The sequence below is a fragment of the Bidens hawaiensis genome, unplaced genomic scaffold (assembly GCF_021521415.1).
Source record: "Bidens hawaiensis isolate Kalapana, Puna unplaced genomic scaffold, B.hawaiensis_p1.1 tig00031500_1, whole genome shotgun sequence".
NCBI lineage: Eukaryota > Viridiplantae > Streptophyta > Magnoliopsida > Asterales > Asteraceae > Bidens > Bidens hawaiensis.
The window spans coordinates 1-17968 of NW_027495320.1; the positions used below are offsets into that span (position 1 = coordinate 1).

The 17968-nt window shown below is 34.7% G+C and overlaps 1 protein-coding gene, 1 long non-coding RNA gene, 1 other non-coding gene and 1 pseudogene across 3 annotated transcripts; 1 reads left to right on the forward strand and 3 right to left on the reverse strand.

The window, feature by feature from the left end:
• Positions 1-2794: 2794 nt before the first annotated feature.
• On the reverse strand, positions 2795-3955 carry LOC143582219 (uncharacterized; annotated as a pseudogene).
• Positions 3956-7886: 3931 nt separating this feature from the next.
• Positions 7887-8668, reverse strand: LOC143582220 (uncharacterized). Its single transcript, XR_013143942.1, has 5 exons — positions 8590-8668; positions 8406-8487; positions 8266-8313; positions 8022-8177; positions 7887-7910 (listed from the first exon to the last, which is right to left on the reverse strand). It is a non-coding gene; the product is annotated as an uncharacterized LOC143582220 (long non-coding RNA).
• A 187-nt stretch (positions 8669-8855) lies between these two features.
• On the forward strand, positions 8856-16025 carry LOC143582224 (putative RNA polymerase II subunit B1 CTD phosphatase RPAP2 homolog). The gene is made up of 7 exons (XM_077064840.1): positions 8856-8860; positions 12254-12705; positions 13480-13953; positions 14071-14195; positions 15058-15315; positions 15391-15543; positions 15889-16025. Exons 1-7 carry the CDS (start codon positions 8856-8858, stop codon positions 15982-15984), a joined length of 1563 nt encoding a protein of 520 aa, XP_076920955.1. The 3' UTR covers positions 15985-16025.
• Positions 16026-16507: 482 nt separating this feature from the next.
• Positions 16508-16581, reverse strand: TRNAN-GUU (transfer RNA asparagine (anticodon GUU)). Its single transcript has one exon. It is a non-coding gene; the product is annotated as a tRNA-Asn (tRNA).
• Positions 16582-17968: the final 1387 nt, after the last annotated feature.

Consider the following 17968-nt stretch of genomic DNA (forward strand, 5'->3'; position numbering starts at 1 on the left):
ACCATGGACTAAATCGACTTGATTTAATTTATATGGTATAATGTCTCTTTAAACATCGTATCATTTACCATTGCTATCAATTCACCTTCACCGGTACAATCCTTGACCAGGCGCGGACCCACATAGTTACGATCGGGTTCTGAAACATCATTGTTTTTTTAAAAAATTTTAAAAGCGGTATAATAAATTTTTGAAGGACCTTGACCCATTATATTGTCGTATATGCATATGAATATAAATCATCCTTTTTGAATGTTTCATTTTCAGCATCTAAAATGCTTAGAAGTTGATTTTTTGCGTTGTTGTTGATACCGGGACCAGACTGGCCGGTCGGACCGGAATTCGGTTCACCGACCGGTCCGGTTCTATATATTCGCTCGGCTGCAAGGGAAACGGCTGGTCTGAACCGGTCTGAACGGTCGGACCGTAAAACCGGACCGGTTGAACCGGTTTTCGTTGAAAATTTTTTTTTTTTTTTTTTGAAAAATCATATTTCAAGCATGACCCGTCGTTTTTTGACCAAATTTGTTCGGCCGGTTGAACCGGTTGGCTGTCCGGTTCGGTGTCCGGTCCGGTCCAGTTATGAAAATTACAGTTTGTATATAAATAAGGATGGGATAAGACGAAAAGAAGGAAAACTGATCATGGTTATGGTGATTTAACAAAATTTGACTAATATTGCATGTTCATAAATAGTTGAAGGATTACTTTTGAAACTTATCAATTTGCCACTACTCCTTTTGCTACCTGCCTACTTTGAACACCGACATTGAGTTACGTCTCGAGTTATATAGTCAGGGGTGAATCAAGTCAAAATATAACAATCATAACCTGATAATAATAACACCGTTAAGTTATAACTCGAATAATCGTAGCATGAACTCGTGAATAATCGTAGCATGAACTCGTATAACTAATGTATCTAACGTACAAAAGTTAACTAGTCAATATGAGTTGGGAGTTGTAAATGAATTATGATCAACTTGTAAATCGATCGCCGATCGGGTAGGTCGTGTATAAACTTGAAAATGTGTTAATTACGTTGTACGGTATGACAAGTTGTATTATTATATTATTACTATATTATATTACATCAAATCATGTCATATTATGGATGGATCAACTAGAATTGCATAAAATGTACGATGATTCATGTGCAGTGATGCAATGACGTGTTTTCTCTTTTCAAAATGAGGTGGACGGGTAGTGTCATAATTAGTCAGGTTGACGGTTTATATATAAACGATCTTTTACTCGTACATGATAGTTATTAAATGTTTGCCACATAATTATATCATTGTTAACATCGGATAAGAACATTTCGATATTATAGATTTGTTTATCTGAACTTCAGGTTGACTGTTTGCTAGATGATGTACGTCAAATGACGGATATTCGCTTATGACATCATTGGTCAGTAGGTTTGTTTTTGTAGAGCTATGCAAGTCCCATTCAATATTGATTTGTGTCATTGTGTGTGATTATCTCACTCAATATTGGCATCCTTGCTCAGTGGGTTTGTTAGCCTATCGAGTTAGGGGGTGTTTGGGAGTGCTTATTTTTACCAACTTATAACTTATTAAGTTTTTAAAAAGTAATAAGGTGTTTGAGATTGCTTATATTGTGAGAGAAAAAGTTTCATAAGTTACAATGTTGTAACTTATTAACTTAATGAAAAGTTATAAGGAGGTAAAATAAGGAATCCCAAACACCCCCTTAGATAAGAGGTCTCCATTTTTTATTTTATTTTATTATTATTATTATTATTATTTTTTTTTTGAACACAGATAAGGGGTCTCTATCGTGTGTAATCTTCTCCAACCAATATCGATATTATATTTTGTAAATTATTCTCTTGCAATCATATTTCTACAAGAAAATACTAAAAAATAAAACCAACTATAAATCCAAAAATCCAAGTTTACAATAAACAATCCACCTACATTTGAAAATTCCCTCTTTATATTAAAAAAAATAGCATTTTTATATTATTTGAAGCTTCAAAATCAACATTGAGCTCGGCTCGTGGGTAGTTTTTCATGCTCAGGCTCGGCTTGTTTATTACTTATTAACTAATTTGTATACATATTTTTATTATTTTTATTATATATTTGGAGAAAAACCTTAAACGAGTCTAAACTCAGGTCAAGCTCGTTTAGTACCATAAACAAGCCAAAGCTCATCTCGAGCTTGATTGTGAAGTGTTAATACATAGAAGTCTAAAAGAGGTCAAACTTAAAAATACACAAGGCTCTAGCTCGGGCTCGATAACTAAACAAGCTTTATTTGAGGCTTGGGCTCGGCTCGTTTGCACCCCTTACTGTTGTAAATTTCATTTTATTGCACAAATAAGTGATGGTGGTTATCACAAGATGAGTAAAATGGTCATAAAAACAGCAAAATAACATCAAAAGAAATAAACAAAAAAACTAATTCCAAAATTTCTTTAAAATATTAACAAAAAGACTGATTTATCTGACAAAAAGAGAACTATTTAAGTTGAATTAAAATTTTCATACTCTGAGCTTAAATATCACTTACTAGTAAGTTGTTCAAGCAGAATAAATGATATCAGAATGTTGTCTTAAACGGAGAATACGCATTGGTTCGGTTCGTTTATGAGCTAATAAACAGCTCGCAAATAAACCAGCCCGTTTTAACAGATGGAAAACCACAAAAAAGTTTAAGCTGCACCTAACACTTTTAAACATGTTCAGTACAAGAAAATATAAATAATTAAAGACATTAAACACCTAAAAGTATATTCAATGCGCGCAACGTTCTAAATCATGTATTACAATAATCTCATTATTTTTAATAATTCAACCGAAACAAGCGTTCAAGTAACTAACAACCGCTCCCAACATAACCATTACTGACATGAAAACAACAAATCAAAACATACCTTAGTTCGGTGAAAACAAACACGATGGTCGAGTGATCAACCACCGGCTGAGCGTGTCTGCCGCCTCAACTCCTCATCAGCATTCCTCAAAAACTGATCCCACCCGCTTCCTTCACTTGTATCCAAATAATCATAAGGAACTGCAGTTTTCAAACCTGGTCTAACCCCACACTGACTCTCCACAATCCTCAACTCCGGTTCACCCAACCCCTCGGATTCCAATTCCGCCCACGTAAACAACAACGGTAATGTGACCTCACACCACGGATTAAAATCGATCAGCTTCACTTTATCATCCGTCCTGACATAAACATCAAATGTATAACTCTCCGACTCAAATACATCACTCACCTTTTTAGTATAAAAATCTTTGATTAACAATTCAAGAGCAGGCTTTTTCTCCATCAAGACCGGGTAAAAACCGGTGACTTCTCGCTGCGATATCCCAACTAAAACACGGTTACGTATAAAGACACGAAACTCCATTTCCGGGTGTAGGGTCGGGTACCATTTCCGAAGGGCGAGGAAGACACGGGCGGGTCGGCGAGTATTACAATCGGTACACGAATCATAAGCGTGACAGAGGTCGTGAACTAATGAGTCGGATGATTTAAGCAAAAGCGTGATTTCACTAAACGAGGTGCATTTGAGGCTCGCGTTCGGGCTGATCCAAGCGGAGTCTTTAGGTGAGCTCCAGTTGAGTTTGGGAAAAACCGCCCCGCCTAGGGTTTGGATTGACTCGTTGACTTTTGACTCAAGGTCTGGAAAAGACAGTGGCGCTGTTGGTGGCGGCTGTTCGGATTCGCTATCATCTGACAATATTGTGTAGTCTTCTTCTTCGGGTCGGTGGATTCGGTTGGGTAACGCGTCAGTGTCGGATATGGAAAGTGGAAGTAGGAATGGGCCGGAATCGTCTAGAAGGTAGTTGATGAAGGGTTCGGGAAGCTCATGAATCACGGTTTTTATGGATGTAGATTTGAATTTTGGGTACCATTCTTGAATTTGACATCTGTTTACTTCTTCTTCCTTCATTGGATGTTTAAAAAACTAGAATTGACCGGCCAAATCTGCGAAAAATAGCTAACTCATTAGTGTTTGGTATCCAAATCAAAAACTTGAATGTTCATGGTTTGATAATTTTCTTCTAAATATTTTTACATAATCCCCAAAACTGAAATTAAACTCAAAACGAAACTAACATTCTAGCTAGGCCTGTCAACAACCGAACGAACACAAACAAAGACATGCTCATGCTCGTTCATTTAACTTTAACCAAGCACGGGCATGAGCACAAGCAGCTAATCGAACAAATATTTGTGCTCATGCCGTTTGTTAAAAAAATGGGCGTGTTCGTGTTCGTTCATTTAAAACCTAAACGATCGATTCACACACGTAAACGGACATAATTGAACAACCATAAATGAAAATAAATGTACAAACGTAAACAAACACAGATAAACATAAATGAACAAACGTAAACTAACACAAACGAAAAAGTATAAAACATTAACTAATGATTCATCCAAAAAACACATATAAATTAGTTGTTTAAAAGTACATGAATCATCCAGCATAAAAATTATTATTAACAGTCCCATTCAACAAATATACAGCAAGTATAAATTGATAACAAATATACGCATATACAACATTTTCAACGTAGCCATCATGATTATACAAGTATGCAGCAAGTGAAAACAGACAACAGGTTTAACAAAAGCAAACCAAAAAAATCACGTATTACCGTGAAATCGTTCAACAGTGCTTTAGCCCTAATCTTAATGCGGGAAAATATCAGATTTCAGTCAAAGCCTGGTTATTGCGGTGAGATATTGATAATTTTAATATTATGCAGAATTTATATATATAACAATTTAACACTAACAATCCAGTATACTCTCCTACTATTAACAAATTAACCTTTTGCAACTTACAGAACACTAACAATTGTAGTAAGTAGGAACTGATTAAGACTTAAAACACTAACATTTAACACTAAAAATTGACATATTAAGACTTAAAAAACTGATGTCAGGAAAATCGGTCAATATCGCCGATATTATCAGTACCGATATTTTGACCGACGTTCTGTTAGAGGTCCGATAACCGCTATGGCACCAGTATCGACTGCATAGACTGCCCCTAATCGAACCGAGGGCGGCTCAGCCTACCATTAGGGCCCGTTCGTTTCACGGACTTTTTTTAAAGGATTTGGAATTGGAATGGAATGGAATGTTTGAGAATCCCTTTCATGTGTTTGGTTGCTTAATATGTATTGGAATTGGAATCTTCGCCGATATTATCAGTACCGATATTTTGACCGACGTTCTGCTAGAGGTCCGATAACCGCTATGGCACCAGTATCGACTGCATAGACTGCCCCTAATCGAACCGAGGGCGGCTCAGCCTACCATTAGGGCCCGTTCGTTTCACGGACTTTTTTTAAAGGATTTGGAATTGGAATTGGAATGGAATGGAATGTTTGAGAATCCCTTTCATGTGTTTGGTTGCTTAATATGTATTGGAAATGGAATCTTCTTGATTCTCGGTCTTTTTTTTTTTTTTTTTTTTTTTTTGAAAAACGAGGACAACGAAGGAAACGTTTTAGTTTTTTTACATTTTTCGTTTTTGATTTATATTTTGAGTTATGATTTTTTTATTAATTTTTTTGAATTTTTTTAGGGGTTTTTATTAACAATAAAAACCCCTCCAAAAAAATTTCAAAAAAATTAATAAAAAAATCATAACTCAAAATATAAATCAAAAACGAAAAATGTAAAAAAACTAAAACGTTTCATTCGTTGTCCTCGTTCTTAAAAAAAAACGTTTTGACCCGTTCTGACCTGAACCTTTTGACCCTAACCCGTTCCGACCGAACCAAAACAACCCGAGGGTTATCAATTGATACTCATATTAAATATAACAATTACAACAAAGATTACGTCATTATGTCTTTTTTTGTCATTGTGTCTTTGTACTAATCATTTATCTTTCTACTTATCATTGTGTTTTAGTCATTGTGTATTACGTTATGTCATTATGTAATATGTAGTTTTCATTGTATTATATGTATTCACCATTGTGTTTTACGTTTTAAGTCATTGTGTTATATATATTTATCATTGTGTATTACGTTTTATGTAATTGTGTAATATGTATTCATCATTGTGTTTTATGTATTAGATAATTTGTTGTTATTTTATCATTATATTTACGTATTATTATTACACAACCGTATTATTAGCAATTAAAGAAAACACAATGATGATTTGAAAGACACAATGACGAAAAAAACACAATAACAAACAGAAAGACACAATGACGTAATTTTTATATAACAAAGTCATACTCATATTAAAGATAAAAAAACTTTTGTTATTATGGTGACTTTTGTTTTAAAAACTAATATCATCTGAAAAAGTTCTAGACGTTTTAAAATGATTGGAGAATTGACATGTGACTTGCACGTGGAGAGAGAAAATATGTACTATTACTTTTATACCCTTTTACCTTTAGTCCTCCATTGACTAGGGATGAGCAAAATCGGTACCGGTACCGGGGTACCTACCGAAATCGGTACCAATTTGGTACCAATCGGTACCGAAGTTTTGAGTTTTCGGGACCGGTACGGTACCGTATGGTACCGGTATTTCCCGAATTTTACCTTAAATACCGGTACCGAACCGAACATTTCGGTACCGGTACCAAAAATTTGTGATTTTCGGGATCGGGATTTTCGGTACCGGTACGGTACCGAGCTCATCCCTACTTGACACATGTCAAATCAATTATGGCTTCTCACACTTCTCATTGTTGTTTACATTTGTAAAATAACTCAACCCCCAAAACCGAAGCCTTCATTCAAGGTCCTCCCAATCATGTCTAGCCAATAGCCACCATTGGCCAGCGAGACTTCACTCAAAACCTACCTGCGTCTGCACCAAAACAAACAATACAAAACTTAACATACCTTGTTGTTGAGCCTTTAGGGCTTAGTTTTTACTAAAGACTTTTTAGTCAATTTGGGTAAAAAAAATGTTCACCACTTTAACACTTTTGGCCTTTTGAGGGTCATCAAGGTTAGCTTTTATCATCTGCATATATATTTTCGTTAAGGCTTGTGACTGTGTAAACTGAACTACCGTCCTAAAAGGACATGATGTATTTTAGAACTAACTTTAGTTTAAAATGAATGAGCAATTTAGCGGTTATACCTTTATGTTATAACAATTCAAAATATTATATTATTATAATACACGGAATCATATGATGTATATATGTGTGAACCCTCGGGTGGGCAAAAGTGAAATTGCACTAATTTTGACGCTATTTTACCAATCTCGTGAAAATAACGTTAAAAGTGACGGACGGTTAATCAGGCATCATGTAGTGGCGTTGATAGCTGAAAGATAAGGGTACATGCACCGATCAGCCGGTGTCCCGATGATTGAGTGCTATGTGCCTTATGTCCAAGGCTTGATGCAAAACTACTATCGAGCCAGGGGTCTCACCGGAAGCAGCCTCTCTATCCCTATGGGGTAGAGGTAAGGCTGCCTACATCTTACCCTCCTCAGACCCTACCATAGCTTTGCTATTGGTGGGATATACTGAGTACGATGATGATGATGATATAATACATGGAATCAAGTTTTTTTATTGAAAGTAAATCTTAATTGGTCTAAATCCATATTCATTCTTTCGCAACATTTAAACATAGGTAATATAAAAGGCTACTTATCTTTTTTCTATAAATTATTCATCTCAATCTAATAGCGATGAATGCCTGAACACTCAGAGATTCTCACGAATCTGTAAGTTCCCAAATTTTTTAATAATAAGCGCATATCATTCTATACGGCTCACTTAAAAATAAAATTTGGTTAATATCTGACTGTAATGTGGAGTTATGAGGAAAAGAACCTGTTTTAAGAGCAGTGTGCACAAACAATGGGTCAAGAAAGCTTCCAACAATACATTTTTCCAATGATTTCCCTGTGGCTCCAAGCTAACAAAGGTTGAATGTTACGCAAACAGCACCGTATGATATCTCTATAAGATAATATAACAAAAACAGCAAGATAATATAACAAAAACAGCTTATAGGGTGGATAACTACCCAGGAACCACTGCGAACTTTATCCGAGAACTCTTTTATTTTATCAAGAGCTTTCCAAGCATCCGGTACAACATTCTTCCCATCGCTGTTTATGGTTGCATCCTTTGAAGCACGAAGAGCTACATGAGGCACAAACCTGTTCTCTGTGCTGTTTATCTAAAATCCAAACCAGCAAATACAACCTGAATAAGCTTTTATTCTAAACTTTTACATCAAATAAATTAAAGTTGGTAGCTTTACTTACATGCTCCCCATTGAACATACTATTAATCTTTTGTTTCAGACGCGCTTCCTGCAATAAAAAAAATTAAAATTATCATAAATTTTTCAACCATTTTTCCATTGATTAATATAATGACAATAAAGAGAATGAGGCTAATCTACCTCAGCAAGTGCAAAGAGCTTAGAAACCGTATAGACAGTGGCTCTTTGTCTCGAGTAGTCGAAGAATATCCCATCAAACTAGCTGCATAAACCAAAAAAAAAAAAAAAAAAAACTATCATCACTCTCTTAACCTAGCCCTAAACATAAGAAAATTAATAAAAGTTTGTGAGAATCATATCATACAACATCATGGAGTTGCATCTGTTAGCATCAGTCATCAAATCACGCAAATGGGTTTTATCAATTTCACCAACATGTGCCTGCAATTACCAATTACAATTCAAAATCAAGACATGCATATATTATTATTATTATTCAATTAAAAACAGAACAACAACAACAACAACAACAATAATAATAATAATAATAAATGAGTTATAATGAGTCATACATGTCTTAATGAGTTATGCGAGGTCCTACGAGACCTGATAGCTCTTAATGATGAATGAATGGCGTAAATTGGAGTGAACATGCTAGAGTTGACGTACTATGCCCATGATCAACACAAATTAAATGAATCTAACCATTGTTTAGGTTTTCACTACAAGCCATCTTTTGATTTTCCTGTTATTGTGGCAAGGTTTACTGAGTTCCATGTTTTATAAAGGTTAGATTTCTTAATATTGTTTGTAGGTTTTCATGAACGTACAACTTGAAGTGTGTGAAGGAAAAGATGCTGAAGGCCTTTACAAGCTTGCGTGTGCCGGAAAGATTTAAGGGAGAATTTTTACCTAAACTTTTTGATTTTTTGATCTTTTAAATCTAAATTAGTTGTTTTTACCATTATTATCCATATATGTTAATAGTTTCTATTAATTTTGTTTTTTTATAAGTTTACTAACATAGTGATTGGTGTGTCAAACTGGAAAAAAGGACCGTGTCCTATGCAGGGGATGGTTGTAAACGTATCAAACAAACATATTCGTCTTTGTTTGTTCAACTTTAACCGGACAAATGGTTAAACACAAACAGTTAAATGAACGTGGATTTTTTTTTGTTTGTGTTTGTTCGTTAACATCATGAGCATGTTGGTGTTCTTTTATGTTTGTTTGTTAAAAGTGTAAACGAACGATTCATGACTCTGGATCAAATCATTACCGGTTAATATTTCATATTTGGATCTAAAATATGAATGAGTTAACAGGTCAATTGTGTTTTCGGGTTATTAAGATAAATAATTGGTGCATTTGACCGCTTAAATTCAAATTGCAGACGTGTATAGTTGCATTAAAGAGCTGCAAAACTCAAACAGAGTATGAATTAGAATATAGTCAAGATTCGATTCATTAGCACGATTCAAAATTGAATTCTCAACGGTTTGTAATTAGGTCAAACTGTTTCCATCAATTTCAAAAGTCTAATATTACATCATTAAAACTTTGAGAAGCTTATGCTTTTCACCCTTTTTAAATGTTTTTTAAGTTACAGTGATTATCTTTTGGGTGCTATGTCTAATGTTTGAGTTTAACAATGTTGTTCTATATTTTCAATATTGACATATGCTTTGTTTAGAAACTTGACAAACGAACATGTTGTGCTAGAAAAGTTGCAAGATTCTTGAGAGGTTTTCATGATTTTAATTTTTTTACACCGCTTTTCTAATCACTACTAGAAATCTATGAAAAGTACACACCAAGTATGATTAGGGGTACCGGTGTTATATACTGGCCTAAAACTTACAATTAAATTAAAATCAATAAAAAGATATATAAATATTATTAATAATAATTATAAAACAAAATTTTTTTACTAAGATTCAACTCTTTCAAAAAGTTCGTTGTTACATATGATTGGAAAACTTGTGTTTAAAAAACAAATAAAAAAAGGCATAACTCAATTAACGATAATACAAAAGACACATATTTTGTTGTTGTGCACAATACAACTAAATAAATTTTAATTTAATTTACCATTAAAGTAACAATAAATATATACATATCAAATCAAATAAAAAATCGGTGGAAAAATAAAACAATCACTTAAAAAATATATAATTTTAAAAGGATTAAAAGAAAATCTTAAGTAAATTCGCGTGACACACGGACTAAAAGCTAGTATATATATACACACACATGCATTTAATTAGGGAAAATTCCCAAAATAAGCATTTATGAAAACAAAATTCTAGTTTTAGGTATCATTTGCAAAAAATTCCAAAAATAGGTATTATAAACTAGTCGTGACGAGTAGTTTGTAGAAACCAATTCGAGCTTGCCACGCGTCCTTAAACTAACCATAACGAACACGTTCACTAATCAATTACTCGCCACGACTAAATAAGTTTCATGCCTCGTAATCAACGCCCACGAGTAATTCATAAGTTCTTTAGTCGCGACGAGTAGATTATGAGGTTAAACTAGTCGCGACTAGTAGATTATAAGGTTAAACTAGTCGCGACGAGTTAACTACTAATAAACTACTCGTGTAGGGAATGTAAACTAGTCGTTGTGACTAACGGATTTATAAATAACTTGTGGGCGTTGATTACGAGGCATGAAACATATTTAGTCGTGACGAGTAATTGATTAGTGAACGTGCTCGTTACGGTTAGTTTAAGGACACATGGCAACTTTGAATTGGTTTTACAAACTACTTGTCACGACTAATTTATAATACCTATTTCTGAAATTTTTTACAAATGATACGTAAAATAAGAACTTTGTTTTCATAAATACTTATTTTAGGAATTTTCCCATTTAACTATGTAGCTCAATTATTTAACATATGGACAATACAACTAAATAAAATACTCTCAAATCCACAACCCTATCACCAATTTTACCCGCGTTAGACCATCCATATTGGTGAACTAGTGTGGTGTTGTGGCACTGTTTAATATATATATATATATATTATATACATACATAAAATTCACCATAAATGGCCGAACAACTTTGAACTAGTGTGCTCCCACAATCTAGTTTGCCATTTTTCACTATGCCCACATGTCATTCTTACATTAGTTCAAATTTTAATTTATTTTTCCTTTTCTTTACATGCTAATTAATTTTAACACTAAAATTGTTTTTACTTAATAACTTTTAATACATAAGCTTTTAAAAAAATCTAAAAACATAGTATTGTTTAGTTTTTTTTTTGAATACACATGTATAAATTTTATTAAAAAACATACGATTGCAAAAAAATATATTTTTATAATTAACTTCGAAATAAAGAAGCTCATATCGCTTTAAAAAACGATTTGATTGAGCATATTTGGCAAAAATTTGGCGATGATAGATAATTATGTAGCTTTTATCATTTCTAAGTGTAATTTTATATTTAATGCTACGATTGTGATTTTGTTTTCTACTTTATTAAGTGTGTTTGGTGAATATAAATATTTTTTAAATTAAATAAATATTGGTTATTTTTAAATAAAGAAATTATTTTTTATATTTATAAACACTTTTAATAAAAAAACTACAATTATTAATAAAAAAACAATTATAAATTATATTTATTTAATAAAAAATATTGAAGTTTGGGTTGTTAACGAGCCTGAAAGGTTTGGGGTTAGTTGGGTTGGGTATGTAGAAGAGAGATAAATTAATTTTATAATAAAGTTTGGGTTGGGGTGATTTGTGAATGAAAATGGTCTTACATACTTTTACATGCGATCTGCTCCTTGCCTCCTTCAAACTTCAACCCTAATCTCACATCCTCACGCCGCTCTGTAACATTGAACAGCCACAGCCACTCCGTCACCATTCAATTAGCATACACACGCTGCTCGGCTTATTCCGCCACTCCTTCGCCGCTCACCAATACGCCGATCTGCTTATTCCGCCGCCGTGCCGTTAATATTATCGGTAAACTCGAGCCAAATATTTAGTTTAACTTGAAGGTTGCATATAATTGTTAATATTAAACCTGACTACCATGACGTCATCACCGAACGATCAATCGCACGTATCTGCGGGTACCCACTCTGCACCAACCCATTACCCTCACCCGAGCCTCCAAAGAAAGGCCGGTACCGAATTTCATTAAAGGAGCACAAGGTTTACGACATGTTGGAGACGCACGTGTACTGTTCGACGAAATGCCTGAGTGAAAGCCGGGCGTTCGCGACGAGTTTGGTTGATGAAAGGGTGATGCAGTTTGATGGGGGGAAGGTTGAGAAGGTTATGAAGGTGTTTGAAGAGGGTGGGGTTAGTGGGTTTGGTGGTTTTGGATTCGGGAAGTTGTCGATTAAGGAGAATGATGATCGGAGTGTGGCGGTGGAGGAGTGGATTGGGCCGTCGGATGCGGTTGAGGGGTATGTCCCGCGTGCTTCTTCGAAGAATGTCAAATCAGGTACATTTGATAGACCTCGAATTTATATATTGATAGATGATAGATCATAGATCCCGTAAGTCATGAGCCAAACAAACAATTAAACAACAAACATGTAATAGAAAGCTATGATTCCGCTCAGTGTTGTAAAAATCCCGACTAGGCGCCGATTAATCTCCGAATAATCGCTAGTCGCTATCCCATCGACTTGTCGATGATTAATCCCCATTTGTTCAAAATCGGTCAAAACAGAAAATTTTATACATAAAATTTGGAATATATATGTATACTTGATAATACATAAAATTTGGAATACATATGTATATTTTATAATTTACATATTAATCCCTGCCGAACCGCCCGCCTAGCGCCTAGCGATTTCTACAACACTTTGGTTCTTTCTATTCATATGATCTATTTACGAGATTCGATTTCATTGGGTGTTCGTGATATTAAAAACAAACTAGGAAAAGAAACGAACCAAAATGAACTGGTAATTGAATCAATACCGTAATTACCCTTACAATATGGAGGAGTCATTACTCCGATGTCTTAAAGTTGTTAAAACACACTTTTTGAAATAGAGTGTAGGTGTAGCAAATGTAAAAGTATTAAAATTGGTGTAAGATTGCATTTTTGTGGGGTAAAAGTTGAACACAATCGACCCTTGTAAGGCTGTACTCTGCACCTTCATTCCAAATCAATATAGATTTGTATCTGCTTTTACATTCATAAATAATTAATTTGTGTTTTACAAACCTATTGATGTTAAATTTGTGGGTGTCTGTGTTTAAGTAAAAGACGGGAAATTAAAAAGGGATGGAAATGAAGAAGAAAGCTTGTTGAATTTCAAGAGTTGCATAATTACACAAGAGGACGGGTATAGCAATCCACGCGGTCAAACAAAAGAGAACAACGCAAGAAACGGGAAATTGAGAAGGGATGGAAATGAAGAAGAAAGCTTGTTGAATTTCACGAGTTGCATAATTACACAAGAGGATGGGCATAGCAAGCCGTGTGGTCAAACAAAAGAGAACAACAGACATACAAAATTGAAAGTTGAAGAAGAGAGTAAAGTTGGGTTGAAATCTTGCTTGAAATCAGAACCTACTTCAGCCAGGAGAAATGTCACCTGGGCCGATGATGATAATAATAATAATCAAACACAGGTGTCCAAAAATGACAAGGAAACAGACAAAGTGGAGGAACAACTTGCAGTAACAGAGGTCCGTGCTAAAGCCGAACCACAAAATGTTGTTGCTTCCAAAGGTAAGTTACATGTTTAGCAGATTAATTCTAGATTAAATTAGGGAGCGTGCTTTCTGGAGAAGGTTGTTAAATTTTTTGTAACTATCATTATTAATTGAGTTGATTTTTGAAATCCAGTTTCAGAAGCTGGTGCAGAGCCAGCTCAGACGAAAGGGCCGAAGGAAACGGGCATTGTAGAGTCTGATTTTTTTAATTATGAGGATTCTTGGTTTGATACTACACCAGAGGAGTTTGTTGTGAACGTAAGTAAGCCATCATCTGTAGTTACATGTGTTTATATCACTTGCATAGTGGCGAAGCTTGGACGAAAACACGTTTTTTCTTATTTTTTTTTGGGGGGGGGGGCTCAAAATTAATAGAAATTTTCGGAAGAAAACGGGTAAGGGTAAGTTTACACTACTGAGCAAAAAAGGGGAGGTCCGGGACCCCCGGGTCTCCATTAAGCTTTGCCGGTACTTGCATTTGATACTTTTGGTTTCCTTGCACCCGAGGCTGTGGTCAAGGTTGTAAATGAGCCCGAGCTTAGCTTGTTTTCACTTACGAGAGCTTGAGCTTCAGCTCGTTTTTTATCTATTAGTTAATTATACAATTTTAATTAATTTTTATTTTTTATATATTTTGTAAAAAACCTTAAACGAGCCTAAGCTCGCCTCCTTAAACGAGCTAAAGCTCGGCTGTGCAGTGTGAAATTAATTCATACAAGTAAAAGGTGAAATTTGAAAATACATAAGGCTCTTTAAGGCTCGAAGAGCCTAAACGGGCTTCCCGTACAAGGCTCGAGATAACTAAATGGGCTTTATTTGAGGCTCGGGCTTGGCTTGTTTCAGGCTTTTAATTGATCCTAGCTCGAGTTGCTCGTGAGCGTCTCAGTTTGTTGTGGAGTTGCTTATTCGAGTCCAACGGGTCATGCATAGTGATATTATGACCAGAAGATCTATGAATGTAGTTTTTGAAAGACTTATTTTTGCTATCCGATAGGACTAGCGCAACAGCTTGTTGCCCGTTTACCTTCTATTTCAATGTCAACGAATTTAAAAGATTGTAAAGAAATAGCAACTCTTGTTATACATTTAATAGAGAGATTAATTTGTTTTTTATTTTCAGCTTTCAACATTTGCAACAATGTTCATGTCATTGTTTGCCTGGGTTTCTTCATCTACTTTGGCATATGTATACGGAGGTGAAGATAGTGATGATTATGTATCAATTAACGGAAGGGAGTATCCACAGAAGATTGTATTGAGTGATGGCCGGTCTTCTGAAATCAAGCAAACTCTGGCTGCTTGTCTTGCTCGTGCTTTGCCAGGACTCGTTCTCCGTCTTAGACTTGCAACTCCACTTTCAACTATTGAATCTGGCATGGTTGGTTTCTTGATCCTTACAGTTACTTTTTTAATTTTTGCCAGTTTTTTAATCTATTTTGACATATTCAAACAGGCGTGCCTGCTGGAGACCATGTTGTTCGTTGACCCACTTCCTGCTCTCAGAATCAAACAATGGCACGTCTTTCTTCTTTTGTTTCTCGAGGCTCTTTCTGTGTCTTGGATCCCTGCTCTCGCCCCACACTTGTCCGCTAATTTCTTCCACAAGGTTACTTTTCTCTCTTTATGCACACACACACACACACACACTTATATATGTGAGGGAGGTATATAATGACTAACCCAAAAAAAAACATTTTTTTATTTTTATTTTTCTAATATATTTTATATGTTTAATCTTTACGAAAATGTAAAAAGAATTAATGCAGTAGTAATTATATATGCAACATATATAATGTAATGCATGTAACATAAATGCGACGTCATATATGTTACACACGTGTAATTTTTTCAACATAATTTCTGTAAAGATTAGTAACACATAAGTTATATTAATTAATTTTTTTTAAAAACCTCCTTCTACAAACAACTGAACGAGTAATGGTTAAAGCAGGTGCTTGAAGACGGGCAAATAAGTAGAGAGGAATACGAGGTGTTGAAAGATTTGATACTTCCACTGGGACGATTCGCTATGCAGAGTGGAGCCTAAATCCATATATCTATATCAATCATTTTTGTTTACCAAACAAGTTGGACTCTTTTACAGTCAATGACAAGTTTGTAATTTATATTTTATCAACTGCTTGTGAACTGCTACTTTTGGGATGGATCTCTTGGTGTGTGCAGTCAATCAATCTTTATATTCATCTTTTCAACCAAAACAAAACTTAGATCATATACCCATTTTGTGCGGATAGGCTAAGAGACCTTCGGTACTTAGATCGTTTCTTAACCACACGTAACACGCTCATCTATATATCTTTCATTTACGCCAGTAACTTTTGTTTTAAAACAGGCAACACAAAATTTAATAATATTTTATTCACACCATAACTTTTGTTTTAAAGACCGGCAACTAAAAGATCATATCTTTCATTTACGCCAGTAACTTTTGTTTTAAAACAGGCAACAAAAAATTTAATAAAATATTTTATTAACACCATAACTCTTGTTTTAAAAGACCGGCAACTAAAAGGTTATTAAAATGTCGCTAGAAAAGGTTATTAAAATATCGCTAGAAGGAGGGCTTGAACCTCCGACCTTGTGGTTAACAGCCACACGCTCTAACCAACTGAGCTATTCCAGCACATGTGCATGGCTGTGTTATAATAATACATGTTCAGATGAGACTAGATGCTAGACAACGGGAAAGATTGATGTAACAATTTTCTAGTTATGATTGAAAATTATATACCATTAAGTTTTATTTAAGTGGAAGACTCATTATTATATTATATAGAATAAATGATAACTATGGTGCTGCAAGGGCCTTATTGGGCTACTTGACGGCACCTTAGTGGTTGACATCAATTTGTTTTTTTTTAAATTTTCTTAGTTCTAATAGTATAGCGTATATCATGTATACTAATCGAATGCCAATTTTGTTTTTTTATAGTTCAGTATCGTAACGAACGTGACGAAATGCCGACCAAATTCACGTCAACTCGCAGCATTTTGTTTTAGTTCCGGAACTGTAGCGAACGTAAAGAAAACCGACCAAACGCCAAATTTGTTTTTTTTCTAGTACCGTAACAAACGTGACGAACACCGACCGAATTTGCGTAGACTCACACCACATCACTCAGATTTTACCAATGTCAGCGTTTTACCACCCGACGCTACTCCACTGGTCCACCTTAATATATATAGCTTTGTTTTTGGTTTTAGTTCCGATACCACAACGCACGTAACCGAAACCGACCGAATTCACGTCGACCTACTACCTCAATGCCGAGATCAAATGTCTAGGTTTTACCACCATCCGGGTTTTACCGACCCGCCCGACGGGGTGAAACACTAGTTTTATACAAGAATATTAGATTAGTGCGGAGCAAGATTTGGTTTTACACTTTTATTCAAATGGCTCTTTGATGTTGTATCCAAACTTTGTGACCCGGATTGTATCTAATTTTACTATCGGGAATCAGATCATGGACGGCTCAATCATTTTGTGGCCTCAAGCGAATTTCAAAATTGGGCCCTTTCGTGATAAATGTTGAATTACATCAAAACATACAACTAATCTGATTGTAATTGTGTTTAGCGAACAAAATTTTGTTTAATGTAATAAACTAGAAGAAAAACAAATGTTGTGAGTAATAAACTGCCCCATAGTGTACTGTACTGTGTATACAATCACCATAAAAGGTTATTATATTTTCAAAATACATTTAAGCTCATTACATTAAGGAAAAAACCTAGCAAATTGATGTTAAATTGTATATATTTTAACTTTATACCTTTTGTTATTTAATTGATTATCTGTAAATTAGAAGCATTTAATTAAATAAACTTGACCATGTAAACCATCCATTTTCTTCCACGTGTACTTACTTTTATTTTTCAAATCATCACTACCTTTTACTAATTTTACAAGCATGTTACGTTTTTAATGAGATAGTGTTTCACCCGGCGCGTTACGTCGGAGCAACTGGTAAAATCTAAACGTTGAAGCTCAGGTGTTGGTAAAATCC

What these genes read in the sequence shown, in the direction of transcription:
- LOC143582224 (XM_077064840.1), top strand. An exon ending in TTCGAAGAATGTCAAATCAG is followed by an intron (nt 12,706 to 13,479) that starts GTACATTTGATA and finishes TCTGTGTTTAAG; the next exon opens with TAAAAGACGGGAAATTAAAA. An exon ending in CCGCTAATTTCTTCCACAAG is followed by an intron (nt 15,544 to 15,888) that starts GTTACTTTTCTC and finishes TGGTTAAAGCAG; the next exon opens with GTGCTTGAAGACGGGCAAAT.